General features: G+C 36.7%; 1 protein-coding gene across 1 annotated transcript in view; it reads left to right on the top strand.

Annotated features, from left to right (window-relative positions):
* ghrhrl (growth hormone releasing hormone receptor, like) overlaps nt 1-15,626 on the top strand; it is a 40,630-nt gene that overhangs the window by 14,915 nt on the left and 10,089 nt on the right. The window contains exons 3-10 of the mRNA XM_084428824.1: nt 1,598-1,705; nt 3,438-3,529; nt 7,528-7,625; nt 7,878-8,010; nt 10,231-10,384; nt 12,470-12,530; nt 12,786-12,855; nt 12,939-13,030. Of these exons, the coding sequence (XP_084284950.1) occupies nt 1,598-1,705; nt 3,438-3,529; nt 7,528-7,625; nt 7,878-8,010; nt 10,231-10,384; nt 12,470-12,530; nt 12,786-12,855; nt 12,939-13,030 (808 nt within the window). The remainder of the gene's footprint in view (nt 1-1,597; nt 1,706-3,437; nt 3,530-7,527; nt 7,626-7,877; nt 8,011-10,230; nt 10,385-12,469; nt 12,531-12,785; nt 12,856-12,938; nt 13,031-15,626) is intronic.

Genomic DNA, 15,626 nt, shown 5'->3' with positions numbered 1-15,626 from the left:
CTTGAACGGACAAACACACAAAAAATTATGTCAAAATATCCTCGTAAACACAGACGGTTATGTCTTCAGTGAATGTAAACGGTTGAGAAAGAAAACGCATGTGTAACAACATTATGCATGTGACCTGTGCATTAAGTCTTAAAGTGACAGTAGCCTAATAAACCTGCTGCCGTCTGTGTCATTACTGTTAATAAAAGAAAATCACTCACTGATCTTGACTTAATAACTTTTGTTACTTTAAAAAAGATTAATCTTTATTTATAAAAAGAAAACTAGGCAGTGTTATTTTACACTTGATTTCAATTTCTGAGCATTGGTCAGTTTTTTTTTTTTTTTTTTGTGCTATTGCTAATTTGCTTGTTTGTTCTTATTTAATTATTGAGTGTATACTTGTCTTTAATAATGTTTGAAATGTATGCTGGTCTAGTTTATTAGTTAGTTGTTCTTAAGGCTGCTGGTTTTTGTTCATGGTATTCAGCTGCAACTAAATGTTTTGCAAAAATGCATCAAAACGTTTGATATCTAAATGTTTGACTTTTGAAATGACGAAATGTTTGAAATGTTTGAAATGTTTGAAATGTTTGACTATTGAAACCGAAACTGGTAATCAATAAGAATCGGAATCGATAAGAAGAATCTGAATTACTAAAATTCAAACGACACCCAACCATCATAAAAATAATACAGTAAAAACTGTAATATTGGGAAATATATGTTTTCTATTTGAATATATTGTAAAATGTAATTTATTCCTGTGATCAAAGCTCCAGTCTTCAGCATCACATAATCCCTCAGAAATCATTCTAATATGATTTGATACTCAAAAAACATTTTTCTGACAAATTTTTTTTGTGCTGCTTCATATTTTTGTGATTTAAAAAAAAAAAAAAAAAAAAAAATTCATTATTTCAAATAGAAATCTTTTGTAACATTTTTAACTTTTGATCAATTTAATGCATCATTGCTGAATAATAATATTTATTAATTAAACAAAATATCTTCCTGACCCTAAACTTTTGAATGGTACTATTCACATTTTAGAAATAAAATATTAATTTATTCTACATAAAAGAGAGAACTTTAGAATTTTTTTTGCTGCTACTTTAAAAAAATATATACTTTGTACTGTAGCCATAACATATCAATAATGTCTCCTGTCAAGCATTTCACCTTTTAAAATGACTTTTAATGACTTTATACTCCATTTCTTTTTTTATTTAAAATGACATACAAAAACAGGTCACAAACCCATCAGATGACATTTAAAATGAATCACATCTGCACAGCATTTACACTGCCATGAGCGGTCAGTGGTGACATTCAGAGACAGAGGTTAATACGAGATCACACTCATTGTAATGCAGCGCCTTGCGTTTGCATTTCCCAGCATGCTTTGCGGTGGCTTTGCTGGAAATTCACAGATGTTCTTGTGCCGATCCAACACAGAAAACTGGACTGTAATAGAGTAACTCTAGCTGTGATGTGCCACAGAAAGCCTTTCAGAAACATTGTTTTCTTGATGTTTGGTGCTTGAGTGCATGAGTAGTTATAAGGTCATGCTATTTATATATATATATGTGTGTATATGTGTGTGAAGGTTGCCCACCAGTATGGGACTCTGTAGTGTGTTGGCCCAGAGCTGCAGTGGGTGAGACCATCCACACTCCCTGTCCGGCTGTTTTCTCTCTCTTCAAGAACAACACAGGTATGACACACAAACATTACGTCCACTTCAGGGTTGTGCACAATTCAAAAATGAATTGAGAATGCAATTCAGTACCTGAATGAGGTAAAGATGGAAAACAAGATGCACAAACTGTGAATCATTATATTTGAATTTACAGTTAATTGATAGAAGTATACAGTTAAATAGGAATGAAATACAAAGAAATTGATGTACCAATATTACTGGATAAATGAAAATGTTAAACATTATTATTATTTTAAAGTGTCCTTATTATGTTATTTTAAAGGTTTCTAATTTTGTTTTGGAGTCTCCTACAACAGGTTTATATGCATCCAGATTTTCTCATATCTTCTCTTTTCTCACAGTGTTTGAATCGGTTCAGTAAAAGATTCAGTCTCTCTAAACTCCTCCTTTCCGAGAGCTACTCTGCTCTGATTGGTCAGATGGCTCAGTCTGTTTTGATTGGTCGACCGCTTTCAGCGTACGTCGGAAACCAAACGCTCATTACCATATCTGAATTTCAGCTGTGGATCTTCCTCAGCACTTGATGCACAGTGATACGAACGGTAACGATGGCGTCGGTTTTACCGTATTAACTTGAGCCCGAGTACTTGTCCTTTGAAAGTGCAGCAAAAGGGATTTGCTTTTGCAGAAAACAGCGTCTTGTCGACCCGCAAACCAAACTCTTCCAGTATCAGCTACAACTACAGTTCAGCTACCCTCTATTCAAGGGTCAAGGTAGACTTTGTTCACGGACAGTGAAGACCATATGAATGAAGACCATATGTTGGCATCATGAAAGTTTGTTATGAAAGTTTGTTATAAACCTATGTAGGTTTGTGCAGGAATTGAGACTGGGACACTGAAAGACACTTTGATCTTTGAAACTTTGCAGCCCTTTTACTTTCACAATTAGCTGTATTACACACTACATGAAAGGAAATATTTGAAAAAGTATAATAGGGATACTTTAATAACCAGAATAAGTTATAAGAATAAGTTATTATGCAAATTGATGTATTAGGGCCAGGCATTAATGTAGTACCACAAAATGTGTGTATTAGAATACCAAAGAGACTTTGCTCTTTTGACTCGAGAAACAGAAAATGTTTCTGTCTAATGAATTAAAAGAGCTCTGAGTTTGCCCAGCCTTGGATCACACATGCATTTCCATATTAACAGCTTCTGCAAACAAACCATGAAGCAAACGCGTTGGTTTCACTCTGTGGGCTTTAATAATAGACACATCTACCTTGAGAATATAAGCTGAAAACTCAAATTGTAAAATACACGGCCCCAATTTCAAGGCTTCATAAGCTTAAACAAAACAAAAGGCAGGTTTTCATATTTGCCACTGCAATAACGTCTCAAATCTCCACACATCCGCCAGTATACCAAACTAAACCCAATCTAAACCAGCCAACCAACACTACAGTCAAATCTGAAAGACCACGAATAAAATTGTCCTGCTGCAGTTTCATCTGACGACGAGTAAAGTGCCACTCAGTCGCTGACTTGTGTAGAAAAAGATTTAGACCTCATTTCACATTCGGCTTTAGCACAAACTAATTACATGCATTTCATCTTGTCTCCAGAGAAAAAGACATAAAAAAACTCAATGAAATACACATGAAATGACATCAAAGTTGCCAGTGCATGTATAAGCAGATGTAAATTGTTTTTTTTAAAGCTTGCAGAGATTGCCTTGCATGATTGTCATTGACCTTTGACCTTGATTTATTTACTCTAGGTATAGTGAGTCGTAACTGCAGCGCTGGAGGCTGGTCACAGCCGTTCCCTCCATATCATGAGGCCTGCAGTGTTGAGGACGACATCCCAGAGGTCACTGACATGTTCTGCAATTCATACTCACTTGTTTTTGATAAACATTTTCCATTTATTCATACTCTCTTCTAGAATCACTGAAGAGATCTCAATAAAGTCTCAGATTTGTCTCAGTATGAACTCAAACATTCTTCATCAAATTCCTCGAAGATCCAAAAGATCTGCTGTTAACATGAACTTTTAATAGCTCTATACTCTTAATGTAGTGTAGGTCAACAACCGTATACAGTGTATACACTATACACGCACTCACTGGCCACTTTATTAAACCAGTTCAATTACACGTTAACACAAATATCTAATCGGTCAATCACAAGGCAGCAACTCAATGCATTTAGGCATGTAGACATAATCAAGACTATCTGCTGAAGTTCAAGCTGAGCATCAGAACGAGAAAGAAAGTTGATTTTAGTGACTTTGAATGTGTCATGGTTGTTGGTGCCAGACCGGCTGGTCTGAGTATTTCAGAAACTGCTGATCTACTGGGATTTTCACGCACAACCATCTCTAGGGTTTACAGAGAATTATCAGAGAGAAAGTATCCAGGAAGTGTCAGTTCTGTTGGAGAAAATACCTTGTTGATGTCAAAGATCAGAGGAGAATGACCAGACTGGTTCAGCTGATAGAAAGACAACAGTAACTCAAATATCCACTCATTACAACCGAGGTCTCCAGAAGAGCATCTCTGAACACACAACACATCAAACCTTGAAGCAGAAGTGCATCTCTGAACACTCAACACATCAAACCTTTAAGCAGAAGAGCATCTCTGAACAATCAACACATCAAACCTTGAAGCAGAAGAGCATCTCTGAACACTCAACACATCAAACCTTGAAGCAGAAGAGTATCTCTGAACACACAACACATCAAACCTTAAAGCAGAAGAGCCTCTCTGAACACTCAACACATCAAACCTTGAAGCAGAAGAGCATCTCTGAACACTCAACACATCAAATCTGGAAGCAGAAGAGCATCTCTGAACACACAACACATCAAACCTTGAAGCAGAAGAGCATCTCTGAACACTCAACACATCAAACCTTGAAGCAGAAGAGCATCTCTGAACACACAACACATCAAACCTTAAAGCAGAAGAGCATCTCTGAACACACAACACATCAAACCTTGAAGCAGAAGAGCATCTCTGAACACTCAACACATCAAACCTTGAAGCAGAAGAGCATCTCTGAACACTCAACACATCAAACCTTAAAGCAGAAGAGCATCTCTGAACACTCAACACATCAAACCTTGAAGCAGAAGAGCATCTCTGAACACTCAACACATCAAACCTTGAAGCAGAAGAGCATCTCTGAACACTCAACACATCAAACCTTGAAGCAGAAGAGCATCTCTGAACACTCAACACATCAAACCTTGAAGCAGAAGAGCATCTCTGAACACACAACACTTCAAACCTTAAAGCAGAAGAGCATCTCTGAACACTCAACACATCAAACCTTGAAGCAGAAGAGCATCTCTGAACACTCAACACATCAAATCTGGAAGAAGAAGAGCATCTCTGAACACACAACACATCAAACCTTAAAGCAGAAGAGCATCTCTGAACACACAGCACATCAAACCTTGAAGCAGAAGAGCATTTCTGAACACTCAACACATCAAACCTTGAAGCAGAAGAGCATCTCTGAACACACAACACATCAAACCTTGAAGGAGAAGAGCATCTCTGAACACACAACACTCCAAACCTTGAAGGAGAAGAGCATCTCTGAACACACAACACATCAAACCTTGAAGCAGAAGAGCATCTCTGAACACACAACACATCAAACCTTGAAGCAGAAGAGCATCTCTGAACACACAACACGTTAAACCTTGAAGAAGACGAGCATCTCTAAACACACAACACTTCAAACCTTGAAGCAGAAGAGCATTTCTGAACACACAACACATCAAACCTTAAAGCAGAAGAGCATCTCTGAACACACAACACGTCAAACCTTGAAGAAGACGAGCATCTCTAAACACACAACACTTCAAACCTTGAAGCAGAAGAGCATTTCTGAACACTCAACACATCAAACCTTAAAGCAGAAGAGCATCTCTGAACACTCAACACATCAAACCTTGAAGAAGACGAGCATCTCTAAACACACAACACTTCAAACCTTGAAGCAGAAGAGCATTTCTGAACACACAACACATCAAACCTTAAAGCAGAAGAGCATCTCTGAACACACAACACGTCAAACCTTGAAGAAGACGAGCATCTCTAAACACACAACACTTCAAACCTTGAAGCAGAAGAGCATTTCTGAACACTCAACACATCAAACCTTAAAGCAGAAGAGCATCTCTGAACACACAACACGTCAAACCTTGAAGAAGACGAGCATCTCTAAACACACAACACTTCAAACCTTGAAGCAGAAGAGCATTTCTGAACACACAACACATCAAACCTTGAAGCAGAAGAGCATTTCTGAACACACAACACGTCAAACCTTAAAGCAGAAGAGCATCTCTGAACACTCAACACATCAAACCTTGAAGAAGACGAGCATCTCTAAACACACAACACTTCAAACCTTGAAGCAGAAGAGCATTTCTGAACACACAACACATCAAACCTTAAAGCAGAAGAGCATCTCTGAACACACAACACGTCAAACCTTGAAGAAGACGAGCATCTCTAAACACACAACACTTCAAACCTTGAAGCAGAAGAGCATTTCTGAACACACAACACATCAAACCTTAAAGCAGAAGAGCATCTCTGAACACACAACACGTCAAACCTTGAAGAAGACGAGCATCTCTAAACACACAACACTTCAAACCTTGAAGCAGAAGAGCATTTCTGAACACTCAACACATCAAACCTTAAAGCAGAAGAGCATCTCTGAACTCACAACACATCAAACCTTAAAGCAGAAGAGCATCTCTGAACACACAGCACATCAAACTTTAAAGCAGAAGAGCATCTCTGAACACACTACACGCGTCAAATCTGGAAGCAGAAGAGTATCTCTGAATACTCAACACATCAATCCTTGAAGAAGAAGAGCTCCAGCAGCAGAAGAAACACACCGGTGAAACTCCTGTCAGATAAGAAAGTACAATTCACACGGCTCAACAAAACTGGACAATAGAAGATTGGGAAAACGTTGTCTGGTCTGATGAGTCTCCATTTCTGCTTCAGCATTCAGATGGTCGGTCAGAATTTGGTGTAAACAACATGAAAGCATGGGTCCATCCTGCCTTGTATCAGCGCTTCAGGCTGCTGGTGGTTTAATGATGGTGGGATATTATCTTTGGGTCTCTTAGTGCCAATTGATCATCGATTAAACTCCATAGTATTGGTGCTGGTCATGTCCATCCCTTTATAATCACAGTGTATCATCTTCTGATGGATACTTCTAGCAGGATAACACACCATATCATAAAGCTCAAATCATCTCAAACTGGTTTCTTGATCATGACAGTGAGTTCGCTAAACTCAAACGGCCTCCAGCCTCCAGATCTCAATCCAATAGAGCAGATTTTGGATGTGTGGAACGGGAGAATCGCATCATAGATGTACAGCTGATAAATCTGCAACAACTAATTCTATCATGTCAATAATATGGACCAAAATCTCTGAGGAATGTTTCCAGCACCTTGTTGAATCTGTGCTGTGAAGAATTAAGGCAGTTCTGAAGGCAAAATGGGGTCCAACCCGGTGCAAGGTGTACCTAATAAAGTGGCCAGTGAGTGTGAGCCCACACATACAGGTACACATACACACACAGACACACACACACACACACATACATACAATATATATTACATTTATTTGAATTTTTCAGAATAAACAGGCTTTAGGCTTTCACACTTATGTGTCTGTATTAACTGATAATTCAGATCATTCATTCATTCATTCATTCATTCATTCATTCATTCAATTTAAACAGACTCTGTAAACTGAAAATGTAATTTAGTTAAAAATACATGTAGATGTAATTGATTTGTGCTCATTTGTCCCGTAGGAGTTGTATTTTGCCACTGTGAAACTGATCTACACTGTTGGTTACGGAGCGTCGCTGCTCTCTCTCTCTGTTGCTGTGATAATACTGCTGCTCTTCAGGTACTGTGCTTGGTGGACTAAAAAACTCAAACCTGCCACTGATTAGTTAGTCCTGTAAAAAATATTGCTTTAATATAGCTAGTCTCTTGTGAGTAATTTTAGGATATTTCTAGCTACTTTTTCCACATAAAGTTGGCTTTACAACTTTAAATCAGCCTGTAGCTTGGAAACTAGTCTCAAAGTACTGCAACATTAGAAGAAGGTCGTATTCTTTACAATGATATATTTAAAATAATGTTGTTTGTGTTCTAGGCGATTACACTGTGCTCGAAACTACATCCACATGCAGCTGTTTTTCACCTTCATCCTAAAATCTGTGGCTGTTTTCATCAAAGACGCTACGCTGTTCTCCAGTGACGACACGGATCACTGCACACTCTCGACGGTGAGTCTGTCACACCATCACTGCTGTTTCCTGTGAAAACTACAAACCTGACCGACTTCACACACACCACTTTTTTTCTCATATTTTTGAATATGCCTTACTGATAATATTTCTTAGTGTATTTCTTATATACACTAGCCTGACGTCGTCATACTCAATTCTAGTCAGAATGTGAGTCTGATACTTCTCCATTGAGCTTTGATTATGGGGCGTGTTTCAACCGAACCAGGAAAAAAAATTCCTCTGCACTCAATTGGATAGACCTACAACCAATCAGAGCAACGGAGTAAGTGACGTATGTTTTTCATTCATGTTTCCAATCGCGGTTCTCTGTTCCTCTTTTAAAATTAATGCGCTGTCGATATCTTCTATAACAGACGCGATGGCGGAATCTACACATGATGTTTTATAAACAAATTTCAGGAGGAGCACATTCAAATAATCAATCCAATCAACCGTCTATCAGCATGAGAGGAAAGCATATATTTATTCACTCGGTCAACTCACCTAACATGACAGTTTTCAGCATCCCTGCACTCACTCTTGGCTTGTTCTTCCACAGCCAGGAATACGGGGGGAGTACTTTGGGTTCGGGCCGAATACCGAGCCCGAAGCCTCTCCTCAGACAGCACGCCAAATATGCATTTATTCTATCTGACTTATTTGTAAGCGTGAACTCGTGAAATCTCAATTCTTCAGCGGCAGTCATTTGAATTCAACCCAAGCGCTCGTTGATGACGTGGATGATGACGTTACCGTTGCTTATCTGTCCATCATCGTATAAAGCCCGCCCTGACAATTTGATTGGTCCGAACAATTTTTGTTCGGGCATAATAGCTCCTCAACGGAGCGAGTCCAGACCGAACTTCCCGACCAAAAAATATTGTGGGCGGGGTTCGGGCTGGCACCCAGGCTATATATACACTATATATTCAGGAATTAATACATTAACACTCACCAAATGCGGTGTATTTCAGCAGTGACGTGTAACGCATTTAGCCACTTTGGCGGGTTGAATTTTATGTATAATACTGTACATAATTGTTTTTAATTTTAGTCTTTTAAAAAAGGCGTCTGAAATAATAAACTAAGTGCAATGTAGTGTTGTCAAAAATATAGATTTTCCGATATATATCGATACTGAAATATCTGAAACGCTTCCAATACTGATTTTCTGCAGAATAGCAGATACAAGATATCATCTGCCCTTTCTCTCTCCCTCATCTCTCCGACGAGTTACACACAAACCCTCCTCCCCTCACTCACTCGTTTCATTTGCTCTGGATGAATATTGTGGTGTTACAGGGCTTGAATTTCGGCATGTGATTGTGCATAATTTGACTAATTCCCGCAGATTTTGTGCTCACACTCAAAGTTCGGCACATAAAGCCTCCTCTCAGTACTAAACTGAGTACTTGTTTGCTGCTTATTGCACTTAAACAGTCAAATACACACAAAATAATGAAAAATGCGAGTATTCACGCAAACACAGTCAGTCGTGTTTTGAGTGAATGTAAACAGTTGAGAAAGAAACGCATGTGTAACAGTATAATGGATCAGTGTGTCAGGTCTTAAAGTGACAGGAGCCTAATATTCCTGCTGCCAAATTATGAGATAGTATTAAAAATATCCATATGGCAGTTTTTCCCCATGGTATCAATGTCAAAATTGTGGCCAGGAAAAATGCTGAGTGGCTAGTAACTTTGGATCACATGATCCTTCAGAAATGCTGATTTGCTGCAAAAGAAACATTTCTGATTATTATCAATGTTGAAAACAGTTGTGCTGCTTTATATTTTTGTGGAAACTGTGATACTTTTTTTCAGGATTCTTTAATGAATAGAAAGTTCAAAAGAACAGCTTTTATTTGAAATAGACATTTTTGTTTTAAATTTTAGTAATGTGTTTACTCTCACTTTTGGCCAACTGAATGCATCCTTATTGAATAAACACATTCTATTGTCCAAAAAAAAATCTTACTGACCATCTTAAGTTTTATAAGAGTTTTAGACCCTGGTTTGTACTTTATTCATGGAAAATTCCTTGATTTCTTCCAGAGTCCTCCACAGCTGCATTAAAAAAAAATTAAATTAGATTTCCTGCTGAGTTCATACTTTCTCCCTCTGCTTATCTCCTTCCTCTCCAATTTCTTGCCGTCATGCCCTTTTTATCATTCTCAGAGTGTCTCTCTCTCGTTGTCCTCTCTCTCTCTCTCTGCAGGCGGCCTGTAAGGCGTCTGTGGTGTTTTGTCATTTTTGCGTCTTGACTAATTTCTTCTGGCTGCTGGTTGAAGCCGTGTATCTGAACTCACTGCTGGTCTCTGCTTTCCCGCGCAGCCGCCGCTGTCTGTGGAGTTTCGCTCTGCTGGGCTGGGGTGAGACTCTCATATCTCTGTCCCTGTCCTCTCACACACTCCTTCTTGGCCGTCGCAGATGAGTTGCATCGTATAGTGTTGACTATGTGAGTTATTAAAGGAACAGAAGGGAAACGGAGAAATTAGGTTTGTCTCTAGATATTGTTTTAACACTTTAATATGAAGTAATTCATAGTTAACCCAAAAATGAAAATCCTGTCATCATTTACACAGCCTCATGTCATTCCAAACCTGTAAGACTTTCATTCATTTTCAGAACACAAATGAAGATATTTCCGATGAAATTCCAATGTAATTAATTTCCAATCAGTTCTGTCGCTCCATTGAAAGTCCATTCACCCAAAGCTCTTGACGCTTCAAAGCGTTTAGGAAGAATGTCTGTCTTTCATCGGTGGAAAAGAGTTCAAAGAGTTTTTGAACTCCCCCCCCCGTATACAATGAAAGTCAATGAGGTCCAATTTTGTTTTTGCCTCAGAATATCTTTTTTTTGTTCCACAGAAGAAAGAATACAGTTTACATCCCCCCAAAAATAAAATAAAAACATTTATATTTCACACCTTTCACAATAATGCATAGGAAGGTACACTACCATTAAAAAGTTTGGAATTTTTATTTTTTTTATCTTATTTTTTATTTTATTAAACTATTATTGAGTACATTTATAAAAAGACATTTATATTTCACATAAATGCTGTTCTTTTGAACTTTCTATTCATTAAAGAATCCTGCGAAAAAAACACAAAAATATTAAGCACTGCTTTCAACATTAATAATAATAATAAGAAGAAATGTTTATTGAGCAACAAATCATCATATTAGAATGATTTCTGAAGGATCATGTGACACTGAAGACTGGATTTATGATGCTCCTATGATCACAGGAATAAATTACATTTGACAATATATTCAAACAGAAAACAGTTGTTTAAATTGTAATAATATTTTACAACATGCTGTATTTTTGATGTAATAAAGCATAATTTGGTGAGCATAAGAGACTTATTTCAAAAACATAAAAAAAATCCTACCAACCCCAAACTTTTGAATGGTAGTGTATGTAGAGATTAATCCATGTGCTTTGTGATCACTTTTTCTGGCTTTTTTTTTTTTTTTTTTTGCGGTAATGACCAACATTATGATCCTTCTTGGCCACTTACTCTGATATATCATCATTTATGGTTCTGAAGTCTATTATTTTTCTCATGTTAGCAGCCATTATATTCTCAGCGGCTCCAATCAGTGAAGTACAGCATGATCCTCCTGTTGTTCTATTTCTCAATTTCCATTTATATTCTGTCTGTCACGCTCTCCTCTGGTGAGTGGGACCCTGGGAGGGCAGAGAAGTGTCAGAACAACTCTCGTGATTGGCACCTCCGTCGTCTTCGATTTCAGCAGACAATTGAATGAGCAAACGGTTTAAATGACATTGTAGAAGCAGTAGAAATGCATAGAGTGAATATAACTACATGTACAAATCCATGTTCTCGTTCTTATACACGTTCCTGGTCTTATTGCGAATGATGATATGCGATTGCGAATGGTATTAAATCAAGTCCAGTCCAACTTTTTATCTCCCTCTCATTTAATATCCTGTATTGCATCACATTAGGAAAGTTAAATGGTGATATTTAGGAGATCTGCTAATTTTCTGTTTTAGAAATATGGAGAGCTCTTGAAAATGGCCTTTTTCTTGTGCAAATATGTTTAATACTTCATGAATGCTGTCTAATTTCCATAAACATTTTCATAATTGCTTAAATTATTAATTTTGGGATTACACCAACTTTTGGTAATTTAACTAAAAGGCACTTAATATTGCACAGTAGCTGTGAATCTTCATTTAAAGGCACAATATGGAAAAATGTTGCATTCAAATATCCAAAAACCATTAGCACAGTGTATGTGTTATATATGCACAGTGTTATATTGAGTTCACTTGTGTATATGATCTCAAATGTTTCCAACTATGTTTAAATCCAGAGAAATTCTCTATTTAAATATGCTTTTTACAGCGCTGCATTGAACACTCTGTAAGATTTTACCAACACCATAATCTTTTTGTCTCTCTTTCGTCTTTTCTCGCAGGTGTTCCTCTGGTCTCCATCGTCCTCTGGATCTGCTCCAGAGTGTATTTTGAGGACACAGAGTAATTGCACGTTTGTTCTCTACCTTTAAGTAGTGGTTCTCGTGAGGGATTTGAACAAGCCTCTTCACTTCAAAACTCAATCTCATCGCGTCCAAGCTTTTCGATCAGCAGCTAGTCACAGATTGCCTTCCGAGCAACACTCTTTTACTTCTATATATAACAAAGCAATGGCTTTTATCATTTGCTTCATTGCATCTTACCTGGTTAAGACATTGAAGTTGTCTATCTAGGTTCCTGTGTTGTTGTTTTTTTCAGGTGCTGGGACATAAATGAAGATTCTCCTTATTGGTGGATCATCAAGGGTCCCATTGTAGTATCAATAGGGGTAAGATAATGCATGAGGACATGGATGGATGAATGAATGGACTCACACACAGTTGTTTTCATATCTGTTTCTTGCACAACCAGGTGAACTTCCTTCTCTTCATGAACATTATCAGGATTCTGGTGCAGAAACTGAACCCTCGCTTGATCCAGTTCAACAATTCGTCTCAGTACAGGTACATGCCGACTGTAACAGAAAACACACACACACACACACACACACACACACACTGAAGGGACACTAGCTGCATGTGTGGAGAGATGAGTGGGTGTTTTCAATTCATTCTCTATGGGAGATGAGCGGCAGGTTTGCGTGGGGGATTCTGGGATTGATATCAGTGAGAGCTTTACAATAAGCTTAACAATTTACAAGGTTCTATACAACAACTTTAGTAAATGCATTTGGTATTATGAACTAAAAGCATTTATGATCCTTCAGAAATCATTCTGATATGCTGATTTGCTGCTTAAGAAACACTTCTGGCTATTTTCAGTGTTATAAACAGTTGTGCTGCTGCATATGTTTGTGGAAACAATGATACCATTCAAACATTTGTGGTAAGATAAAAAGAAAAATACATTTTATTCATCAAGGATGCATTTAATTGATCAAAAGTGACAGTGAAGACATTTTCAACAGATTTCTGTTTAATAAATACTTTAATAAATGTAAATAAATGCTGTTCATCATACTTTCTGTTCAACAAAGAATCCTGAAAAAGTATCACCATTTCCACAAAAATATAAATATAAAAATATTTCTATTTCTATTTATTTTTTTTATTTCAGTTTTTTTTGTACTTATTTATTTCAGTTAGTTGCAAAGGCAACATTTCTATTATTCATTTCCAGAATTTTTTTTTTTTTTGAAAGTTTTCATGTAATATTGATAATTTTTTTCAGCTTTATTTCAATTACTGCTAATGGTTTTTAATAGTTTATTTTTAGTTAACACACATCACTTATGAAGCAGTATTTTTGGATGTTAACTTTAACCTAGATTAATAAATGCTGCAAAAATATAATTTGTTGTTAGTTAATTTAACCAATGTCATATACAACCTTATTGTGAAGTGTTACCGTTTTTACTTTTTTTTTTTTTCTATTGATCGAAAACAGCAAATACTTAATAATTGCAATGTTTATTTCTCAGAAGAGAAAGTCGAAACCTACTTCTTTTAACAACTTTATTTTTCCATCAACTGCAGACCTGTGCTGTAAAAATATATATTTTGTCAGGTATCTTAAAACTGTGCTTCATATGGTAACATCTATATTAACTGGTGGCATTCAAGTGATCAATATTATTTAATATGACTGAATGGCCAATGAAAATCAATGTAAGGGTCAGATTATTTAGAAATTATGTAGCAATAGGATTGTGGGATATCATAGGCAGTGGAGGATACTAGTGAAATATGATCCAGACGAGGCTGTCTCAGTAGACCGGATGTTTCGCGAAAGTTGCTCTTTTAAATCCCGTAAACACACATGAACTCCAGGGATGTGCTAATGAAATGCATGGAGCGAGACTTTGAGATCCTTGGATAAGCACTACAGATGTAAAGCTGAAGCAAACCTCACAGGCTGACAGGAAATAGAACCGTGTTCCCAGAACGGCATCATCCTCACTGCTAGGATCCTTTGAGGGTTTGTAAATGCTGTGCCTTTGTTCTTTCAGCCTCTACTACAGCATCTGTACTGTACTTCCCCTGTAGAGACCGGCAGATAGCAGGAGAACAGTCACCGCAATACAATAGCTTTTGCAGTTTTAGGTATTTTAATAGATAACACACAGGCAGATATATTTGGGGATTATTTGTATACTATTTATATTTTTTTTGTAAAATTTTCAGTTTTCATTTTATTTTAAGTTTTAGTAATTGTGCTTTTATCATTTTTTTATTTAAATTTTTTTAATTTATTTGATTTTAATAAAATTCTTAAATAATTGTATTATGTATGTTTTAGTTGTAATTTTAGGACTTCAAAAAACATTTAGATGAAGTTTTTCATCTAATTGTATTTTATTTCAGCTTTATTTCAATTCATGAAAACAAGTTTTAATAGTTATATTTTTTACTTTTATTTCACAATAACAACACTGTCCACAAGAGACGGTTTACCAACCAAATTTCCTTACCATGTATTTTGGACATACAAAATTACCATCTTAATACCATGGTATTTTTTTGAGTACCTTATAAATACCATGGTATGTGTAAAAAAGGATGTATGGTGCATTCACTTAAAAAAAAACATTGCATTACCATAATGTGTTGCTATATTATCATGGTAATACCATCAGTGGCGTATAACCGTATAAAGTATTTTTTTCTCCATTAATTTCTCCCATAGGGATTTTTAAAAAGTCTTTGTTAAGGAGTTTAAGCCTTGAACAAAGCCATGAGGTGATATGTATGCATATTTTGCAATAAACGTAAAATATATCAAGTATTTTGAAAGCGTTGAGAGATCGCTCTATTACGCTATTCGCAGTGCTTCATGGGAGTGGGCGGGGCTTACGAGATCTTTTGGGGCGTGTTGCTTTTATCGACTCTCTGATTGGTGTAATTTTTTGTACAGCATCATGGGTAATGTAGTTTTTCACCAGGAATTCCGCTGTTAAACACGATAAAAAAAAATAATAAAAAAAAGCTAAAATAATGCGGGCTGACAGCTTCAACAAAAGCAAATACTATCGATTAACAACCTCGTTTAGCTCACAATGTCCAAAATACTATACTTTTTGGTAGTTTTTAAGTGTTAACA

The sequence above is a fragment of the Rutilus rutilus genome, assembly GCF_951802725.1.
Source record: "Rutilus rutilus genome assembly, chromosome: 13".
Taxonomy (NCBI): domain Eukaryota; kingdom Metazoa; phylum Chordata; class Actinopteri; order Cypriniformes; family Leuciscidae; genus Rutilus; species Rutilus rutilus.
The sequence above is the reverse complement of the archived record's forward strand: the minus strand, read 5'-3'. Positions and strand labels throughout refer to the sequence as shown.